A 22,293-nucleotide genomic window follows, 5' to 3' on the forward strand; every position below is an offset into this window, starting at 1 on the left:
AAAACAATAAGAACAACGCTAACTGCACAACTGGGCATCTCAGCGTGAGCACAGCGAAGAGATCCAGGCCCTCCGGAGGCTTGTTGTAGTGGACGGCTGGCTTGGACACACAATTCACGGAACCGAAAACACAGACGGTGTCGAAGATGTGTAGCGTAGGCATGCTGAAATCACATCACAATGGCGAGTCTTTAGTTTTTGTTTTCAAGCATGGCATGGATCCTGTAAGGGGGGAACGCGGGTCAAACTCGACTGTGGTCACTTCCCGCCCCCCCAAAAAAGTATCTCACAAAGCCCTCTGCTTCATCTCTAAAATGCCCTGCTCCAGGGTTGCTCCGGCCAGTTTCAGCTCCTCGCACTTCTCCTTGAGCAAACTGCAGGCCTTCTGGAGGCGGTGATTCATCTCCACGTAGGACTGGGTCAGCCGGTAGAGGCGCTCCCTCTTGGCCTCTGGATCTTCATTCTTCGTGGGGGTGGGCAAATCTGAAGGCAGGCAAAACGGGGGAACCGGGATGGGGTGGAGGGTGGGAGAAAAGAGAGACGGAGATAACGATAGAGGAGAAATTTTGTAGCTTGTAGTTAAAACGAGGGGGTCCTTGGTGCTCTGAGCTTGGTTGTTTTCTTGCAGACGTTTCATGACCCAACTAGGCAACATCATCAGTGCTGGTAGGGAGGGGGGGTTGCTCTTGTTTTATATTCTAGTGACTTGCTCTGTCAGTTTTTGGTGACAGTGCCGCTGTAGATTCTTTGGTTGGGCTGTTTACTATTAGCTTGTTTGGCAGTTCCTTGATCGGGGTACTGTTTACTTCTTGATTGTGGGCCTGATGTTAATCTTGGTGTTAATCTCTGCTCTCCACTAGCACTGATGATGTTATCTAGTTTGGTAATGAGACGTTTACAAGAAAAAGAACCAAGCTCAGAGAGCACCAAGGACTCCTCAGACAGAAATAAAGTGTGCTACCTTTGCGGAGCACCTACACGACAACAGCTTAATGCCGTAATAGCATTGATTGGCACCCAGATCCTCTTAGTTTCAATATGACACATCTAGGCTCAGCTACATAGAACCCAGTCAGAGGCTTCGGAGAACAATTGGGTTCAGATTCATGTTACAATGCAGTCAGATTCATGTTATAGTGCAAACATAACTAATATAAAATTGAAACCTGATAAATCTCCCTAAAAGATTTGGAACTTTATCATTGTATAAGCTGGCCACAGCGAGAATTTAATATGCACAGAAATGGAAACATATATCAATCCCCACCACTAAAAAATGGATGGAAAAGGTGAAGCTAGCAAAAATGGCAAAATTGACATTTCCTATTAGAAAAAAGAACATAACCAGCTTCGTTTCTGGACTTTGTGCTTGGGACAGAAGAAAATGAACTCTTGATTTTGCTGATTAATAGAACTGGCTGATATAGAAGTGGCTAATATTTGTTAAGTTTGTAAAAGTAAAAAGTGAAGGCTGTAATTCCATTCTGTACTTTAAAAGGTAAAGGTTCCCCTCGCACATACGTGCTAGTCGTTGTCGACTCTAGGGGGCGGTGCTCATCTCCGTTTCAAAGCCGAAGAGCCAGCGCTGTCCGAAGATGTCTCCGTGGTCATGTGGCCGGCATGACTCAACGCCAAAGGCGCACGGAACGCTGTTACCTTCTCACCAAAGGTGGTCCCTATTTTTCCTACTTGCATTTTTACATGCTTTCGAAACTGCTAGGTTGGCAGAAACTGGGACAAGTAACGGGAGCTCACCCCGTTACACGGCAGCACTAGGGATTCGAACCACCGAGCTGCCGACCTTTCGATTGACAAGCTCAACATCCTAACCCCTGAGCCACCGCTCAAAAAAGTTGGAAGTCAATTGTCTTTTTCTTTTCCACTGTACATACATCTTTCTTACCCTTTTCTTCCCTTTTCCCCATCATCCTCATTTCTGTTTTATATTAAGATAATTGTTAACAAAACATCTAAAAAGAAGTTCTGGAGAACAGTTATTCCCCAAAAGAAACTTATTTGATTTCCAGCTGGATTCAATTTAAGACAACTTCCTCTATTTCTAATAAAAGCTGAGCTTCATCCAAAACAATGAGAATTAATTCTAGAATGGCTAAATATTTCACCAGCAGCTTCAGTAGGACTCAGGAGTGCTAAGGCCACACTGAGACTCAATCCACAGTGCATTTATTTAGGTCACAGAGGTGGGAAACTATGGCCCCTTTATGACTTGTGGACTTCCAACTCCCACAATTCCTGAGCCAGCATGCTTGAAGTCCACAAGTCATAAAAGGGGCCACAGTCTCCCACCCCTGACTTAGGAGTTGTTTAAAAAGTCATAAAGGACAGACTGTAGTTAATCCTAAACTGACTGGTTCACCCATCATGCTAAGTTGGGAAATTCTTTAACGCAAGGGTCCCTAACTCCCAGTCTCTGGACCTGTACTGGCATGCCAGTAACCCAGTGGTTCTCAACCTTTATAGTGCTGCGACCCCTTTAATACAATTCCCCACGATGTGGCGACCCCAACCATAAAATTATTTGAATTTATCGTGCCTGAAGCCGTATTGGCTAGCGATCTGAACTGCTTGCGATTGCCTTGAGGACGGAGGCATTAAAGCGGAGACTCCTCCCCTATTAAGTTTATCGTGCCTGAAGCCAGATTAGGCTAGCGATTGGGAGTGATTGCAGCTGGCTTGAGAGGGAGACATCAGAGCAAAGATTTCTCTCTTTTTTAATTCATCGCGCCTGAAGCCAAATTCGGCTAGCGATTTGAAGAGCCTGCAGCTGGCTTGTGGAGTCAACCATTTGAGCACGATTCTTCGACTCGCAAGTATACTTCCCATATTTAGGCGACCCCTGGCAAATCGTCATTCGACCCCCAACAGGGTCGCGACCCACAGATTGAGAACCGCTGCAGTAACCAGTCTGCGCAAACAAGCAAAGCTCTATCCGTGGATGCAGGCAGCACCTGTCTCCACAGATCCAGTCCCCGGTACCCAAAAGGTGTGTGTGTGTGGGGGGGGGGCTCTGCCTCAATGGGTCTGGCTCAGGGGCGGGTTTCAAAACCCATCGTTACCGGTCCGCTCGTGGGCGCGCGTGCTCACAAACCAGGTTTTGTGGCTTAGCATTGTCTGTAAACTCAAAGGATGCTTTTAGTGTGCTGGCTGGGGGCGGGGGGGCGACCTGAATACAGCTTCCTAGCACCCATAAGTTAGCACAGCCAATTCTTTCATCAACCTTTTCCATTGGGTGGGGTTGGAATGCCCAATTTGCCTCCCCAAAATCAGCAGATCTTTTAGGGGTGATGGTGGCGGTGTAACAGAACCTGAACATACACCTCTCCTCCCTCATCTTGACACGTCCACGAGGATCCCTTCTGAGACATTATACCCGACTAGGTGGCTCAGTGGCTAAGACACTGAGCAGGCCGATCAGAAAGGTTGCCAGTTCAGCAGTTCGAATCCCTAGGACAGGTCTCGCTATGTGAGCAGGGGGGGTTGGACTAGATGAGCTCCAAGGGGCCTTCCAACTCTGTTACTGTTACATTTGCTCTGCCCCCATTCCTCCTGCAGGCTAAGCCCGTGGTGGCACGCGTAACCATATCGGTGGGCACGGGAGCTCAGCTCTGGCATGTGCATGGGCCTTCTGGGCCCACCAGAAATAGGGAAACAGGCTGTTTTCTGCCTCAGGAGGGCCTCGGGGGATGGTGGGGAAGGTCCGTTTTTTGGTCTCCCCAGCCTCCAGAGCCTTTCTAGGAGTCTGGGGAGGGCAAAAACAGCCTTCCCCCCCCCCAGAGACCCTCCGGAGGCCAGAAATGGCCCATTTGCCAACTCTGGAGGGCCTCTGGGAAGGTGGGGAAGGCCATTTTCACACTCCCCAGACTCCTAGAAAGGCTCTGGAGGCTGGGGAGACCAAAAACGGGCTTACAGTGCCATTGCGTGCCAGGAACCGGGGGGGGGGACGCATACGCAGGGATGGGGCGCATAGAATTATGGGTGTGGGCACGCGTGTGCGTGACCCCATCCACCCCCTCCCCACCCCTGGCACGCGATGGCAAAAAGGTTAGCCACCACTGGGCTAAGCCGTTCCTGATCTGACCATTGCCTAGTCTGCAGCTCTTCCTTCTGTCTCCCAAGGTCATTTGCACAGTCTATTACAATTTACTTTTTTAGTGACGGATGGAAACTCTAGCCTTTTCCTCTGCATTCAGGGCACTATGCCTGGCACCTTGGCACAATATTTATCCTTTACATGCCGTTTCATCCACGTTAAGCTTTGGTCTGGATTCTCACTTGCCATGAGATTTCTCCCCCCTCCCCCCCCCCCTTAAAAAAAAACAAAACCTGGGATAACCTAGTCCCTTCCCTGCATTTATTTTGCAACCTGAAGTTCGAAAGACAGTATATATGGGCCAGGCTCTTCATACCTTCATTGGGCTCCACCAGGAGGACAAAAACGGGGTCGTTAGGCTGGGCACGCTGGACATCTTCAAGAATCTGCTCTGTGTTGGGGGGCTCAGGGCGTGTGGGGAGTACCACCCGCTTCTTGGCCTTTGAGGTCATTGCTTGGAAACAGGTGCCAGAGGGCACTGGAAGGACAGAAGAGTTGGAGAGAGAAACAAAAGGGTTGGATCTTTGTTCTAATAAAGCAGGGGTCTCCAACCTTGGCAACTTTTAAGCCTGGTGGACTTCAACTCCCAGAATTCCCCAGCCTCCAGGCTTAAAGTTGCCAAGGTTGGAGACCCCTGTGATAAAGCTTGCATAGAAATGGACCGGCTTTCCAGGTAGTCCTCTACTTACAACCAGTCATTTAGTGACCCTGGAAAAAGCGACTTAAAAACGGCACGGATAGTCCTCGACCTACGACCGCAACCGAGCCCCAAACCGATGTGGCTAGGTGAGACGTTTCATCTGTGTTCTGCCCCCTTGTGCGACTTTTCTTGTCACAGTCCTTAAGCCAGTGGTTCTCAACCTTTATAGTGCTGCGATCCCTTTAATACAATTCCCCATGATGTGGCGACCCCTTTAATACAATTCCCCACGATGTGGCGACCCCCAACCGTAAAATTATTTTCGTTTTGAATTTATCGCGCCTGAAGCCATATTGGCTAGCGATCTGAACTGCTTGCGATTGCCTTGAGGACGGAGGCATTAAAGCGGAGACTCCTCCCCTATTAAGTTTATGGCGCCTGAAGCCAGATTAGGCTAGCGATTGGGAGTGATTGCAGCTGGCTTGAGAGGGAGACATCAAAGCAAAGATTTCTCTTTTTTTTAATTCATCGCGCCTGAAGCCGAATTCGTCTAGCGATTTGAAGAGCCTGCAGCTGGCTTGTGAAGTCAACCATTGGAGCGCGATTCTTCGACTCGCAAGTATACTTCCCATATTTCCGATGGTCTTAGGCGACCCCTGGCAAATCGTCATTCGACCCCCAACGGGGTCCCGACCCACAGGTTGAGGACCGCTGCCTTAAGCGAATCATCGCAGCGGTTTAAAAAGTTAGCAACCCGGTTGGTTAAGCGAACCTGGTTCCCCCAATTGACTTGGCTTGTTAAGAAGGTGACGCAAAACGTTGGATCGCCTGACCTTGGGGCCAGCACGACGGTCACAAACGTCAGCCGGTGGCCGAGTGTCTGAATCTTGACCACACGGCCGTGGGGATGCTGCAATGGTCATTAAGTGCGTCAGTCCCTTTTTTCCCCATGCTATTGTAACTTTGAATGGCCGTTAAATGACCTGTTGTAAAGTTGGGGACTGCCTGTACTTCCAATTACAACCGCTGCAGCGTTTCCATGGTCACGGGGATCAAAATTTGGATGCTTGGCATGTATTGATGACAGTTACGCTATCCCGAGGTCACATGATCGCCATTTTCGACCTTCCCATTCAAGTTTCCAACAAGCAGTCATGTGGCGGAAATCACATTTGCTTAACCACCGTGTTAAGTGAATAACTGAAAGCGATTCGCTGGTCTCAATTGGGGTCATAGGTCGAGGACTACCTGTCCATGCGAAAAGGAACTCCAATCTTAAATTACAAGCAGTTCAAGCTGAAGAAACTGTTCAGTCAGGGGTTTTTATTCCTCTGTACGAACTTGCATTCTCAACACAGTCCTTATCGGCCGTTCCAAGAAGGCTCCACACCCATTTACACTACTCAGCTGACCCTGCCGACCAGGTGGCCTCAACGACTCCCTAAAAAGGACGCAAATGACCAGTTGTCTGCAAGGAATATCAATCTTTCCATTCCCCACCATCCAGTCAGAGCTGAAGAAGCTTCTTGGATGAGAAGCGAAACGTCTTCAAGAGAAAACAAAGCAAGTCCAGTTGCTTCTTGAAAAAAAAAAAAAAAACCTTGGCACAACCGTGACCTGGATGCCTGTGAATCTCCATAGACATTTGCGTTCTGAAGTTCAAAAACCCCCCAGGCACTGTTTGACGCAGCGGTTAAAGCATCAGACTCAAAATTAGGAGATTGCGAGTTCTAATCCTGCCTTAGGCACCAAGCCAGCTGGGGGGGGGGGATTTTGCGCTGGTCCTTCTCCCTCAGTCTAAGGAGTAGGAGACAAGGGCAACCTATTTCCAAATATGTTTTCCATATAACCATCAGAAATTCAGTCTCACTTGAAGGTGTGAGTGCCTGCACACGCATCCATACACAAACACACAGCAGCCTGAGGAAAACACATCTGATCCATCCAGTCATCAAATCACACTCCCCGATCGACCCAAATTGCCATCACTGGAATTAATAAATATCCTAAATGAATCAAACCAACTCAAAGTATCCTTTGTACAGGTGTGGGATGAGGAATTTAAGAAGGGAAGCTGGGCGGCGGGGGGGAGGGGGGAATGTTGCTGTTTCTAAGATGGCATTTGCCATCTCGGTTTTTTTTAATAAGTTACATAAGTCACATTGAAGAAGGGCTAGCTGGTGAAATTTGCCTTTACAATGTGCCTATTTTGCAGCAGAACTTAAGTCATCTGAACCAAAAAAAATATATGAATTCAACTACTAAATCTGGATTATTTTTTTTTACTACATATGAATAGGCTTCACCTTCCTTTCTGGGGGATAAAAACCTATGCAGATAATTCCTTGTGGTTTTCTGTAACTAGAAAGCAACCTAACTATGTGTGCTTTAATAGTGAAATGAACAGACTAAAACGGTTTCAATTTAAACGGAAAGGCAACCTAATTTTTTCCTTATGTAACGCAAGTGCCATTTTAAAAACACCAGCATCCTCCCCTCCAGCTTCTCTGCATTAACACTAGAACAGAATGTTGCTTTTAAAATAACAATTATTTTAATCCACCAAAAGGTAAAAAAATGCTTCCGGAAAGGATATTGCTGCAACTCTGCTCTGCTTCCAAACATGATTTTTATAGCAGGAGGCATAACACTATCTTCTATGAAACCCATATTCTAAACATTGCTACTTTCACCTTTTTTCTCCCTTTTAAATTAGGAAAGAAGGAATAGAATAACATACACAACCTTTTGACCGTCAGCGCTAGAAGCTATTCATTTGAAAGCATTCAAAAATGGTTTTCACTTTCCAAAAAAAAAAAAACCCCAATAGCTTTATCAAATGCAAACACTGCCTGATTTAATTAATTGTAGGTAAGGAGGGAAACATAATAAAGACAAAAAAAAAAAAAAAGATGCTTGCTTCATTATCAGCCAGCTTCAGGAATACCCACAAATCTATCCCCCAGAATCACCCTTTTGAAATACAGTAGCCAACCGCTGAAAATCAAAAGCACTGCGGTGCATTTTTAAAAAAGAAATTAAAACAAATGAAGATGCGTTATGCCTCCGATTAAGCTGAAAAAACACTCTTTATGTAATAGTTCCCTTTATCATCAAAAAGGGATCCCCAAAAATTCTGATGTGCCCAAGAAGAAAAAGCTACTGCATCAACATCACACCCCTTGCAGTCCTCTGAAGCCAAAAAAATCCTCCTGTAAAAATAAAAAAATAAAAAACCAGTTCCTCTTTATGTTTTAAAATCACCTTTCTCGTAAGGCATCCGCCTGCCTGATGCAAGTTAAAAGGATATTGCCCCACAAGAAGCAATTAATTAAAACCTGATAGCTCTGTTTTTTTTAAAAAAAAATCTAAGAGTTGTTCAAAGAAAAGTCCTATGATTTCTATGGGAATTTTAGGTATTTAATCATCTGTGCATTCGCTCCTAAAAAACAAACAAACAAACTATAAAATAGAACCACAGGGCTTTTTAACCAAAAGTCCCAGGGCATCCATGCCACAAATTATCTCAGTTAATCCAAACTCTCCTCCACCTACCAAGAATAGTTTGCTTCCATCTCAGTTTTGTCTCCATTCAGCACCTCCCTCCACTTCCAACAGGGCTAGAAACCACAATCAAAACATCCCTTGTTTGTCAACGCAGGAGTGGGAACCAGGAGGAGTTAAATTTAATTATCTTGGTCTCTCAACTTATCCAAGCGCGCTCTCTCTCTCTCTCTCTCTCACACACACACACACACACACCATCCCTGTGAAACTCTGCAGTCCAGTCTGCAGGTGTGAAGATGTCGTTGTGTAAGTGTGGGGGAGTGAGATGCATTGAGTGAATGGAAGGTTTTTTGGAAGAGGTGGGGAGGGGGAGCAGAAGGCTCTGATGCTGTGAAATTCCGGGTTTTTCCTCCCCCTTCCCTAGTTTAAAAAAGCCCTCATTGCTGCCCTAGGCAGGAAGGACAGCCCATGCATCCCAACCACATTCCAGAATGTTCACTTCTGCAGTCCCTTTCGCCAGGGATGGCTTAATGCAAGATGCATGCAGGGAAAAAGAGAGAGAGGATGGTGAAGGGAGGGGGGGTTTGATACAGAATACACCCGTTCTGCAGATACCACACCCACTCTATTGCAAGCACAGATACACACACCCTCGGATCCTGGATTCTACCCTCCAGTAGCCATGCCATAGACCTCTTTCCCCCCTGATCCATCATTTTCCTGGACCCTTCCGTTTCCTTCCCCTGGCATATTACTCCCACCCACCCAGGCTCCCTCCCTCCCTCCCTCTGCCATGCCATAACAGCCCGCTTCAATCCCCTTCCTCCATTTCTACCAGCAGCAGCAGTTTGCATCAAAACCTTCCCTCTCCTTAGTGCCTTGCAGTGTGCATTGGAGGAGTGGAGGGCTGGGGTGGGTGGGTGGAAATACACATTTCTTTCCCACCTGGCTGAATTTGCCCCCCCCCCCATTTTTTCTTTCTTTCCTTTCTCATCCTCTCTTCTTTTCTCCCCTACTTCTACCTTCCCTTTTCCCCCCACCCACCCCCATGCTAAACTATCTAGGACATGAACACACCCCACCTGATTCAAACCCCCCTTCCCCTCCTGGAAGGCTCCTTGCACCTGTCCAGCCCCCCCACCCCACCCCAGGTGGCTCTACCCAAGGGTCACCTTCTCCTTCAGACCTGCTCTCTTCTGCTCCTCTGGAAGGATCCTGAACCCCTCCCCATAACCAGATCCTCCCACTCCCCTCCACCAACAGACTCCAGTTCTTCCTGCTCAGTTAGCAACAACCCACCCCACCCCCAGCAGCTCCCACCATATTTCTCACCACCCACCAGCTCTACTCCTGGCTTCCCTCCCCCCCTAACCCCCGGGAGACCCTCGCTCTCTTCCCCATCATTCGTTCCTCCCAAGCTCCAGCTTTCCCCCAGTGCCAAGCCTGCACACGCCCTACCCAAAGCCCCTCTTTAGCAACAGACCACGGTCTCTTTCCCGCGTCACCCCCTTCACACGAGACGGGGCATTCCCTCCAAGTCCCCCACCCTCCTCCCCAATTTCCCTTCTCCAACAGGGCGCCCGCCCCAGGAGGACCTACAACCTCCTCAACAAACCGCCCTCACCCCCCCAACTCCAGATCAGGCTCCCCTAAACTTCCTCTATATTTACAGACACCCCCCCACCTAACCTTTACCCCTCCCCAAATAACCCCCCCCTTCCTCGTCTCACCTGCGCTCTCTCTCCTCCTCTCCACCACCTGATTCCCTCCCTCCTTCCCTTTCCCAAGCCACGCCCCACAGCAGGCCACGCCTACCCGTTCTACCCTTCTTCTATTTTTCCGCTTTCGGGTCGCCCCCTTCCGGTTTCCGTGCGAACGTGGCACATGCGCGATAGGGGCGGAGAAGCGCTCAAGGCACACAAGCACACGTATACATACAACCCCTCCCCCGCAAGATTGATCTCTATCATTGTTTTTTTTTTTTTTTTTAGAATAAAATAGAATAGAATTTTATTGGCCAAGTGTGATTGGACACACAAGGAATTTGTCTTGGTGCATATGCTCTCAGTGTACATAAAAGAAAAGATACCTTCATCAAGGTACAACATTTACAACACAATTGATGGTCAATATATCAATATAAATCATAAGGATTGCCAGCAACAAGTTATAGTCATACAGTCATAAGTGGAAAGAGATTGGCGATGGGAACTATGAGAAGATTAATAGTAGTGCAGATTCAGTAAATAGTCTGACAGTGTTGAGGGAATTATTTGTTTAGCAGAGTGATGGCCTTCGGGAAAAACCTGTTCTTGTGTCTAGTTGTTCTGGTGTGCAGTGCTCTATAGCGTCGTTTTGAGGGTAGGAGTTGAAACAGTTTATGTCCAGGATGTGACGGTTCTGTAAATATTTTCACAGCCCTCTTTTTGACTCGTGAAGTAATACAGGTCCTCAATGGAAGGGAGGTTGGTAGCAATTATTTTTTCTGCAGTTCTAATTATCCTCTGAAGTCTGTGTTTTTCTTGTTGGGTTGCAGAACCGAACCAGACAGTTATGGAGGTGCAAATGACAGACTCAATAATTCCTCTGTAGAATTGGATCAGAATTGTTTCTGGCTGATTTGCAGGAAAAGATGAAAGAAATGCAATAGGAAACAAATGGGGGTGGGGGTGGGGGTGTCCTGCTTTATTTAGTTCCCTCACCATGCAAAGGCGTGGTTGCTTGTGAAAGACCGAAATGTGAATTTAATCCTTTTCTTCTCTCACTCCGTTGGATCAAGACGGTTTTTTGGATTGGCACTTTTGCGATGGTTTTGGGTTTTTTATTATTTATTTATTTTTTTAAAATAATTTTTTTATTAAACCTATTTCAACCTTTAACACCACATCTTTACTCATTCATTACAGCGTTCCGGTATCGGTGTCGCTCATACTAACGTAGTTTCTAATTATATAGTTTATATATTTATATAGTTTCTAATTATATAAAAAATAATGGCTACCAACCTGCCTTCCATTGAGGACCTGTATACTGCACGAATCAAAAAGAGGGCCGTGAAAATATTTACAGACCCCTCACATCCTGGACATAAACTGTTTCAACTCCTACCCTCAAAACGACGCTATAGAGCACTGCACACCAGAACAACTAGACACAAGAACAGTTTCTTCCTGAACGCCATCACTCTGCTAAACAAATAATTCCCTCAACACTGTCAAACTATTTACTAAATCTACACTACTATTAATCTTCTCATCGTTTTCATCACCCATCTCTTTCCACTTATGACTGTATGACTGTAACTTTTTGTTGCTATCATTAAGGGTTAAATTGCAACCTATGACCATCATTTGTGTTGTAAATGTTGTACCTTTGATGTATTTTTTTTCTTTTTCTTTCATGTACTGAGAGCATATGCACCAAAACAAATTCCTTGTGTGTCCAATCACACTTGGCCAATAAAATTCTGTTCTATTCTATTCCAGGGGTCTCCAGCCTTGGCAAGTTTCAGTCTTGTGGACTTTAACTCCCAGAATTCCTCAGCCAACAACTGGCTGAGGAATTCTGAGAGTTGAAGTCCACAAGTCTTAAAGTTGCCAAGGTTGGAGACCCTTGGTATATTTTAAATTAAGCTTCTACGGTGTAGTTCTCATGGTGCAAATCGAATCAACCACATCAGGGCTATTTCAAATGTGTTAAGAGTTCACATTCTATAACTCAGTGTTCCCCAACCTTCTCAACTTTATGATACGTGGATTTCAATTCCCAGAATCCCACTTTCTTAAAAGTTGCCAAGATCACAAAATACAGGTAGACCTTGACTTACGACCACAATTGAGCCCAAAATTTCTGTTGCCTAGCGAGACAGTGAGTCTTGCCCCATTTTAAGCCCTTTCTTGGCACAGTTAAGTGAAGCGTCCCAATTATTTAGTGAACACAGTTGTTAAGTGAATTTGGCTTCCCCACTGACTTTGCTTGTCAGAAGGTGGCAAAAGGGGATCACATGACCCCAGGACACTGCAACCGTCATAAATATGTCAGTCATCAAATGTATGAATTTTAATCATGTGACCATGGGGATGATGCAATGGTCATAGGTGTGATAAAGGGTCATAAGCAGAGGTGGGTTTCTGCAGGTTCTGACCAGTTCTGGAGAACCGGTAGTAAAAATTCTGACTGACCCCACCCCCATCTATTCTCTGCCTCCCAAGTCCTAGCTGACTGGGAGGAAATGGGGATTTTGCAGTATCCTTCCCCTGCGACGCCCACCAAGCCACACCCACCAAGCCACACCCTCAGAACCAGTAGTAAAAGTTCTTGAAACTCACCACTGGTCATAAGTCTCTTTTTTCAGTGCCACTGTAACTTCGAATGGTCACTAAATGAACTGTTATAAACCGAGAATTACCTGTACTGCTATAATCTTTAACTAGTATGCCTTACGAAAACGTGTGATAATGGAAAATGTAAGAATTATAGAGAGTAGAGCTTTTTATTGGTCATTATTTAGAGAGAAGAATAAGAATAGTTAAAAATAAAACAGAATCCCACTTCCTAATATCCCAAGTCCTTCTTGAGGTGGCCTCGGTTTCACGTCTTAGTATTAGCATCAAAATGGTCTTGTCTTCCAAATCTTTTTCCCTAATTTTGTATTCTCTTTCCGGAGCAGACGCCAGTATTGCATAGTGTCCGGGTCCAGTTCTTCTAACTTCTTAGGGGGCCCCAGGTCCATATTGAAAAGCCTGGTATGGGGAGACACAGAGAAGGAGAGAAACAAGCCATGATAAAATAAATTGAGTCATGCAGCATCTTGAAATGTTTATAAACAACAGGGACTGTGGCTTTTTGTGGAGGAAACTGACTGACTGAAACAGTGTTAAAGGTAAAGGTTCCCCTCGCACATACGTGCTATTCGTTCCCAACTCTAGGGGGCGGTGCTCACCTCCGTTTCAAAGCCGACAAGCCAGCGCTGTCCGAAGACGTCTCCGTGGTCATGTGGCCGGCATGACTCAACGCCAAAGGCGCATGGAACGCTGTTACCTTCCCACCAAAGGTGGTCCCTATTTTTCTACTTGCATTTTTTATGTGCTTTCGAACTGCTAGGTTGGCAGAAGCTGGGACAAGTAATGGGAGCTCACCCCGTTACACGGCAGCACTAGGGATTCGAACCGCTGAACGGCCGACCTTTCGATCAACAAGCTCAACGCCTTACCCACTAAGCCACCGCGTCCGTGAAACAATATTAGCAACAGCAATAGCACCTAGACTTATATTATGCTTTACAGCCCTCTCTAAGCAGTTTACAGAGTCAGCATATTGCTCCCAACAATCTGGCTCCTAATTTTAGCAACTACAGAAGGATGAAAGGCTGAATCTACCTTGAGCTGGTGAGAATCAAACTCCTGAATTCATCAGAATTAGTCTGCAATACTGCATTCTATCCACCCAGCCACTACGGTTCTGACCAAACCTCTGTCCAGGTAGTCCTTGAATTATGACCACAATAATTCCGGATATTTCCGGGGCCGGATAGCTCAGGCTGGTACAGCCTGTTATTAAGAACACAAAGCCTGCAATTACTGCAGGTTCAAGCCCGGCCCAAGGTTGACTCAGCCTTCCATCCTTTATAAGGTAGGTAAAATGAGGACCCAGATTGTTGGGGGGGCAATAAGTTGACTTTGTAAAAATATACAAATAGAATGAGACTATTGCCTTATACACTGTAAGCCGCCCTGAGTCTTCGGAGAAGGGCGGGGTATAAATGTAAACAAAAAAAAAAAAAACTGAGCCCAAAATTTCCATTGCTAATGGTATTGAGCGTTGTGCCATTTTATACCCTCCCTTGCCATGAAGTGAATCACCGCAATTAAGTTGGTAACATGGTCGTTGAGTGAATCTGGCTTCCCCATTGACTTTGCTTGTCAGGAGGTCAGAAAAGGGGATCACATGACCCTGGGACACTGCACCGCGGGCCAGTCCTTCGCTGTTTCCAGGCCGGCCCCGTGGGCCAGATCTAAGCACCCTGCGGGCTGGATCCGGCCCACGGGCCTTGAGTTTGACAGCCCTGCTCTCGATCAAGGATGGGCAACTATGGCCCCTTTGCAAACTGTGGACTTCAACTCCCAGAGTTCCGGTTTTCATGCTTATATGTCAACTGTCAAAACAACTGTAGCTGAAGCCATATTCATTTTACTTCGTTTCTTAGTTTCCATATATATGGGGGGAGGGCAGTGGTGAAATCCTCCGCCGTTTGCCACTGGTTCGCTGCGCGTGCATGCGCAGTGCGTGCCAAATGCACACTGCGCGCACGTATACACAGTACATGCCAAACGCACGCTGCACACACACATGCACAGTGCATGCCAAACACACGCTGTGAGTGCACATGTGCAGTGCGTGCCAAACGCACGTTACATGTGCCTGCACAGTGCACGCCAAACGCATGCTGCGTGCAGAAAAAGTAGGCTTAAGAAGGTAAGTAGAACAGTGAGGGGGGGGGAATAGCTGTGCTGCATAATTTAAATTCGCTAGAAAGCAGGATTTCCTGCTTTCAAGCGAATATAAATTGCGTGGCACAGCTGATCGTTGGAAATACCAGTTTGGACAAAACGATAGCTTTTATTACTACAGGTTTGCCCGAACTGGTGTGAACCAGTAGCATTTCACCCCCGGGGGAAAGGGCTGTGGGATAATTTCCTTCCAGATGCCAGACATTTTTTTAAAAAAAAATTGAATTTATATCCCGCCCTTCTCCGAAGACTCAGGGCGGCTTACATTGTGTAAGGCAATAGTCTCATCCATTTGTATATTATATACAAAGTCAATTTGTATTGCCCCCGCAACAATCTGGGTCCTTATTTTTCCTACCTTATAAAGGATGGAAGGCTGAGTCAACTTTGGGCCTGGTGGGACTCGAGCCTGCAGTAATTGTAATTGCAGGCAGCTGTGTGTTAATAACAGACTGCATTAGCCTGTTGAGCCACTTCCCAGACATAACAGTGATAAGTCCCGTGAGAATCGAGGTTGTCTCAATGAGAGCTCGTAATGACCGGAAGGAGTAGCTGAGCAGCCTGCTATCCACCTGGTTAGTTAACGTGACCAGTGACATTAGCGGGGTGGGTGACATCTATTCCAGTGGTGGGTTTCAAAATTTTTTACTGCCAATTCTGTGGGTGTGGCTTGGTGGGCGTGGCATGGCTTGGTGGGTGTGACGGGAAAGATACTGTAAAATCTCCATTCCTTCCCCAATCCAGAGGAAGGATATTGCAAAATCCCCATTTCCTCCCAATGAGATGGGACTTGGGAGGCAGAGAATAGATGGGGGTGGGGCCAATCAGAATTTTTACTACCGGTTCTCCAAACTACTCAAAATTTCCGCTACCAGTTCTCCAGAACTGGTCCAAACCTGCTGAGACCCATCTCTGATCTATTCCTTTTATTATAACAAAACGCAGAAAATGTTTAGAGTTGGTTTCACATTTGAACGTGCCAATATGATGTACCCAATAAAATGGATCTTTGAGGAAAGCCACAGAGTCCAGAACTGATTGGGCCATTACTCGGAACCATGACCTTATGACCCTTGCACCATCCCCATGGTCGCATGATCAAAATTCGGGTGCTTGACAACTGGCGTGTATTTATGACACGCCAATTGTCAAGCGTGATCATCTCTATAACCTTCTCAGTTGTCTTCTGACAAGCAAAGTCAACGGAGGGAAGCCAGATTTATTAAAGGGCCGCACAATTCATTTCACAACTGCAGCGATTCGTTTAACAGCTGGGGCAAAAAAAGGTTGCATAATGGGGCAAAATTTACTTACCGTATATACTCGAGTATAAGCCGAGTTTTTCAGCATGTTTTTTGTGCTGAAAAACGTCCCCTCGGCTTATACTCGAGTATATACGGCTTATACTCGAGTTTTTTTTTTTCTTCTTTTTTTCACATTATACCGGATGGCGCAAACTTGGCGGGCTTTTGCATTAGCGCGGGGAAGCCCTGCCGGTGCAGTGAGAGGGCGGGGCGGGGGAGCCGCCAGCCCTCTCGGCTGAGGGAGGGAGGGTTTCCCCGGCCGGTAGCTGCCTCATTTCCCACCCTCGGCTTATACTCGAGTCCCCAGTTTACCCCAGTTTTTTGGGGTAAAATTGGGGACCTCGGCTTATACTCGGATCGGCTTATATTCGAGTATATACGGTAACTTTGTTTAGCAATGAAAATGTTGGTCTCAATTGCGGTTGTACGTTGAGGACTAACCATAATGTTGTTTCTCTTTGCAGGCTGAGGCAAAGAGGCAGTCCTGGAACCAGCAAAATCTGAGGGCTGGGCAGGGGACAGAATGTATCTGCCCTCAGTGTGGAAGGGATTGCCACTCTCGAATTGGCCTTTTTAGCCACACTAGATGCTGTTTCCAGAGCACGATACCATAGTCTTTTGAGACTGAAGGATGCCAATAATAAAAGTTTCTCTAATCCAAAATGTTCTGGAACGTCCACTTTTACTTGTTCAGTCCTGGCCTATGTCTGCCTTTGCAGCCATAAGGACTAGAAACTTTATTAAGAAAGCCAATGTTTGCAGAGTCTAGAAACCGGGACCCAATACAACTTTTGATGGACAGTTGGCAAAAGGCTTTCAAACTTGAACAAGAAGTGACATTCGGAAGCAGTGGAAATTTGATCCAAGTAATCCTCAGCTTATGACCACCATGGTATCCGGAATTTCCATCATGATGGTCATAAATCGAGTCCTTCGTTTACCCAGAACAACACAATAGCAAAGAGAAGCAAAAGACTTCTGTGGCCCCAATCTCATTCCTCTTTTGCCCACAATCGTAACCGAGAAGGGCTCCTGCTCACCATTCAGGATACTCGGAGTCTGGCTTCAGCTCTACATCCTTTCCTTCCTTGTAGATGTTCACCCCCATAGCATGAGTGGTGAGCTTAACCGGGTCCTTGCATATTTCAGGGCCTTTCAGTTCTTCTTTGGAAAGACCTTTCATTTTGCCTTTCGCTGCGAAAAAGAAATATATATATATAAGGAGGTATAAGCATATATGTATATAGGAAGAAGAAAAGAAAAACAATAAGACAGGAACGGTAGGCACGTTTTGTGCGCTTATGCACGCCCCTTATGGTCCTCTTAGGAATGGGGTGAGGTCAATAGTAGAGAGTTTTTGGTTAAAGCTTTTAGGATTATGGGAAGAGACCACAGAGTCAGGTAAAGTATTCCAAGCACTGATGATTCTGTTACAGAAGTCATATTTTCTGCAATCTAGATTAAAGCGGTTGACATTAAGTTTAAATCTATTGGTTGCTCTAGTATTATTGCAATTGAAGCTGAAGTAGTCTTTAACAGGAAGGACATTACAATAGATGATTCTGTGAGTTAAACTTAGGTCTTGTCGTAGGCGACGGAGTTCCAAGTTTTCTAAGCCTAGGATTTCAAGTCTGGTGGGATAAGGTATTTTGTTGTTTTCAGAGGAATGGAGAACTCTTCTTGTGAAATATTTCTGGACACGTTCAATTGTATTGATGTCAGAGATGTGGTGAGGGTTCCAAACAGGCGAGCTGTATTCTAGAATTGGTCTAGCAAATGTTTTGTATGCTCTGGTTAGTAGTGTGGTGTTTTTGGAAAAGAAGTTACGCAAGATTAGGTTTACAACTCTTAGAACTCTTAGAAATATATATATTTCAGAGGCTGCTTTGGCGTATGCATAAAACATGAGTACATTTATTCAGGAGTAGGAGTAGGATTAGGAGTAGGAGTAGGAAAGGGCTCACTCTGGAAGTCAAAGCATCTCTGGGGATATGGAAAAAAGCTTTTATAGTCCTTTTTCACACTCTAAGGCAAGGGTCTCCAACTTTGGCAATTTTAAGACTCGTGGACTGCAACTCCCAGTCGGGGAATTCTGGGAGTTGCAGTCCACGAGTCTTAAAGTTGCCAAGGCTGGAGATCCCTGCTCTAAGGAACTCAGGCTAATGCCCCCAGAAAAATACTTTCAGGAAGCCGCTCAGAGAAGAGGGCACCTTTTTGTGATACAAGCTCTGCAAATATGGCTATCATGAGGACTAGCTACTTTCTGCACATACAAGTCATCTGGTTTACATAACCCTCAAGCTATACGGTATACAGATAGTCCTCGAGTTCATTTAGTGACCGTTCAAAGCACCAGTGCCATTGAAAAAAGTGACTCATGACCATTTTTCACATGTCCAACCGTTGCAACATCCCCATGTCACGTGATTAGAATTCAGATGCTTGGCAATTGACTCATAGTTATGACGGTTGCAGTGTCCCAGGATCATGTGATCACCTTTTGTGACCTTTTGAGAAGCAAAGTCAATGGGGAAGTCAGGTTCATATAACAACCATGTTAGAATAGAACTGAATAACAGAGTTGGAAGGGACCTTGGAGGTCTTCTAGTCCAAACTTCTGCTCAAACAGGCGACCATATACTATTTCAAACAAATGGTTATCCAATCTCTTCTTAAAAACTTCCAGTGGTGGAACATTTACAACTTCTGGAGGCAAGTTGTTCCACTGATTAATTGTTTTCACTGTCAAGAAATTTCATCTTTGTTCTAAGTTGCTTCTCTCCTTGAATAGTTTCCATCCATTGCTTCTTGTCCTTCCCTCAGGTGCTCTGGAGAATAGCTTGACTCCCTCTTCTTTATGGACGCTCCTCAGATATTGGAAGACTGCTATGATGTCACTCCCTAGTCCTTTTTTTCCATTAAACTAGACATACACAATGTTACTAACTTAACAACTGAAGTGATTCACTTAACATCTGTGGCAAAAGAGTTTGTAAAGCGGGGCAAAATCCACTTAACAACTCTCATTTAGCAATAAATTTTGGGCTCATTGTGGTCGTACATTGAGGACTACCAGTATTTTGATTAGTTTGGGCTTAGTGTATTGCCTGAACTTCCACCAATGTAGAATATATAAAATATATAAAGCTTAGAATAACACAACTAAAAGAAAGTTTGCTGTAGTGGCTAAAGGTAGACTATAGATTCAGTGTTTTTCAATCTCAGTGACTTTTAAGAGGTATGGACTTCAACTCCCAGAATTCCTCAGCCAAAATGCTGGCAGGGGAATTCTGGGAGTTGAAGCCTAGACATTGACAGCATTGAGAAACACTGGCAAGCATAAAAATAATAATAAACACATTTAAAAGCAATAAGGTTTCAAACTAATCCACTGGCGCTTTCCCTCTAAAAGGCTGGGGTGACAGCACCATGCAGAAGAGCAATCTATCAAAAATAAACAAAGGAAGAAGAATACCTTTAACAGAGTAACAAAGTTGGGTGGGACCTTGGAGGTCTTCTAGTCCAACCCCCTGCTCAGGCAAGAAAACCTAACTTTAAGACTTATGGACTTCAACTCCCAGAATTCCTCAGCCAAAATGCTGGCAGGGGAATTCTGGGAGTTGAAGTCCAGACATCTTAAAATTGACAGCGTTGAGAAACACTGGCAAGCATAAAAAAATAATAATAAACACGTTTAAAAGCAATACGGTTTTAAACTAATCCACTGGCGCTTTCCCTCTAAAACAGGGGTCACCAACCTTTCAGACCTCAGGGACCACTAAATTCATAATTTTAAATCCTGTGGACTAGTAATATGAATTTTTTAAAAAGATAAATAGTATTTAATGCAATATAAAAATGCAAATATTTTTTCTATGGACCACCAAAATTTTCTCGCGAACCACCAGTGGTCCATGGACCACTGGTTGGTGACACTGCTCTAAAAGGCTGGGGTGACAGCACCATGCGGAAGAACAATCTACCAAAAATAAACAAAGGAAGAAGAACACTTTTAACAGAATAACAAAGTTGGATGGGACCCCCTGCTCAGACAAGAAACCCTGTAAGTACAGGGGTCGCCAACCTTGCTCCCTTTAAGACTTGTGGACTTCAACTCCCAGAGTTCCTCACCAGCAAAACTGGCTGGGGCATTCTGGGAGTTGAAGTCCACAAGTCTTAGTTACCAAGGTTGGAGACCCTTGCTATAGTATTCATTTCAGACAAATGGTTGTCCAGGGGTGCAAGGCTCCTCTTAGATGCCCCCCATGCCCCATCCGACCATGGAGGATCCCCTTCCAGTCTGGCTTACCCGTTTTTTTGGCAGCATAGTTCCTGACCGTCAGCCGCCACCACGAAAGGCTGGAGAGCGAGGAGCAGACAGCAGCCCGGAGCTGCAGCCCAACCAAAGCCATGCGACCTCCAAACCTACCCTCTTGCTGGGGCTGGCGGCTTCAGTTCAGACGCACGGAGTCTGCGCAGAAGCAGAGAGCATCCTGGGAAACGTAGTTCGTCTGCCTCCATTTCCCCTCCCGTTTCCTTTTGCGATCGCCGAGCGCTGATTACAACGACGGCTTAGCATCTCCCTTCCCCAACCGGGTGCCCGCCTCAAATGTACTGCATCGCAAAAATCCAGACAAATACAAAGTATTTGTATTTGTATATATCAAATATACAGACAAATATAAAGGAGCGTGCATAAGTGCACCCGTGTGCGTACCGTCCCTGTCCTAATATTCTTTTTTTACTTACTCTTTTCATGTATCCAAATTATGTTTATACTTGTACATGTTATCTTATATATGATTGACAAATATATATAAATAAAAAAAATATAAATAAATATTTCATAGGTTGCAATAGGTTTCTTCCAGGGAAAAATCCCCACAGGATCCTGCACTTATGAAATATTGTGAAATGTTCATTATAGTTGATGTCCAAATAGAAGACACTCCCATCATCCCCAACCCGCTTGGTCAGTTGGGCGCAGTCGTTGAAGTCCAATCTTGATAACATTTGCTCAGAAAAGTGTCTATATTGGATTCTGACTTGCCATAACTGGGAGAACAGGCTACTGGTGCAGTTCTTTTCCTTCCCTATCATATTCTGATTTTTCATGATAGTCCAGATGATTTTTAAATAGAACCTGTGTTCCAAGGGATATTTAGCGTACAGCTCAATCCTGTGCAAAGATGAAAATATATACAGCTCAAATATGCAGAAAATATGACTTCTGTAACAGGGCTGTTAATGCTTGGAACTCACTACCTGACTACAGTCTCTACTCAAAATCCCAAAAACTTCAACCAAAAACTGTCACCCCAATCCTAAAAGGACTATAAGGGGCGTGCATAAGAGCACAAAAGTGCCTACCATTTCTGTCCTATTGTTCCCTTTCATTATATCAAATTAATATAGTTGTTGCATACTTTTACTTATATATATGTTTTTCTTTTATGATGTGTTGTTGTTTATGTTGATGTTTACGTATACTGTTGTGACAAAATAAAAATAAAATGAATCCCTCACTACAAAAATAACTAGTTATTTTTCAGTTATATATTATAATACAGTTTATTATATTCCACCCAATCCCAAGTGATTCAGCTATTTTTATTTATGATTTTATTTTCTTTTTTTTTTTGTTTACATTTATATCCCGCCCTTCTCCGAAGACTCAGAGCGGCTTACAGTGTATAAGGCAATAGTCTCCTTCTATTTGTATATTTTTTACAAAGTCAACTTATTGCCCACCCAACAATCTGGGTCCCCATTTTACTTACCTTATAAAGGATGGAAGGCTGAGTCAACCTTGGGCCGGGCTCGAACCTGTAGTAATTGCAGGCTCTGTGTTCTAATAACAGGCTTCTTACCAGCCTGAGCTATCACGGCCCAAGGTTGACTTATGACTTATTGACTTATATCTAATGTTCAGTGTGGTTTTTGAGTATGCCACATCTGACCTGTCAATGATTGTAAATAAACTTCACTAGTACTGTAGTACGTACAACTCAGTTCCTAGGGAACTTGGACAACTTCCAAATATGTGGCATTTCCAGTCCACGGTCAACAAAGAATAATGCTGTGGGTTGATGTCTACACACCTGGATATTTTTTTTTTAGTTAGAACCCACTCATTTAAGATTGCTGATTTTAAAACTTATGTTGGCTGGCAGATGCTGTTGAATTACAGTTCACATCTCTCGTAATCAGTACGACTTTAAC

General features: G+C 45.0%; 2 protein-coding genes across 3 annotated transcripts; both read right to left on the reverse strand.

Moving 5' to 3' along the window:
* Nucleotides 1-284: 284 nt before the first annotated feature.
* C1H19orf25 (chromosome 1 C19orf25 homolog) lies at nt 285-10,058 on the reverse strand. 2 transcript variants are annotated; one of them, XM_058163512.1, is made up of 3 exons: nt 9,989-10,058; nt 4,428-4,589; nt 285-483 (listed from the first exon to the last, which is right to left on the reverse strand). In XM_058163512.1, the coding sequence occupies exons 2-3, from the start codon at nt 4,561-4,563 to the stop codon at nt 287-289; spliced, it is 333 nt and encodes a 110-aa protein (XP_058019495.1). In that variant the 5' UTR covers nt 4,564-4,589; nt 9,989-10,058; the 3' UTR covers nt 285-286. The 2 variants fall into 2 exon arrangements, with proteins under 2 accessions (XP_058019495.1, XP_058019494.1); XM_058163511.1 differs by lacking the exon at nt 9,989-10,058 and adding an exon at nt 8,307-8,481.
* A 2,673-nt stretch (nt 10,059-12,731) lies between these two features.
* Nucleotides 12,732-20,549, reverse strand: MRPL54 (mitochondrial ribosomal protein L54). Its single transcript, XM_058163513.1, has 3 exons — nt 20,381-20,549; nt 17,112-17,265; nt 12,732-13,000 (listed from the first exon to the last, which is right to left on the reverse strand). The coding sequence occupies exons 1-3, from the start codon at nt 20,481-20,483 to the stop codon at nt 12,868-12,870; spliced, it is 390 nt and encodes a 129-aa protein (XP_058019496.1). The 5' UTR covers nt 20,484-20,549; the 3' UTR covers nt 12,732-12,867.
* Between the last annotated feature and the right edge of the window lie 1,744 nt (nt 20,550-22,293).

The sequence above is a fragment of the Ahaetulla prasina genome, chromosome 1 (genome assembly GCF_028640845.1).
Source record: "Ahaetulla prasina isolate Xishuangbanna chromosome 1, ASM2864084v1, whole genome shotgun sequence".
NCBI classification, from domain to species: Eukaryota; Metazoa; Chordata; class Lepidosauria; order Squamata; family Colubridae; genus Ahaetulla; species Ahaetulla prasina.

Excerpts from the sequence above, each read along its gene's own strand:
- C1H19orf25 (XM_058163511.1), bottom strand. The coding sequence starts at position 8,343 with ATGGAGACAAAACTGAGATGGAAGCAAACTATTCTTG. Across the intron at positions 4,590-8,306 it reads ATGGAAGCAAACTATTCTTG|TGCCCTCTGGCACCTGTTTC; the intron begins GTAGGTGGAGGA and ends CTGTCCTTCCAG. Across the intron at positions 484-4,427 it reads CCTGGTGGAGCCCAATGAAG|ATTTGCCCACCCCCACGAAG; the intron begins GTATGAAGAGCC and ends GCCTGCCTTCAG.
- MRPL54 (XM_058163513.1), bottom strand. The coding sequence starts at position 20,483 with ATGGCTTTGGTTGGGCTGCAGCTCCGGGCTGCTGTCTGCTCCTCGCTC. Across the intron at positions 17,266-20,380 it reads CTATGCTGCCAAAAAAACGG|CGAAAGGCAAAATGAAAGGT; the intron begins GTAAGCCAGACT and ends TCTTTTTCGCAG. Across the intron at positions 13,001-17,111 it reads GACTCCGAGTATCCTGAATG|GCTTTTCAATATGGACCTGG; the intron begins GTGAGCAGGAGC and ends TCCCCATACCAG.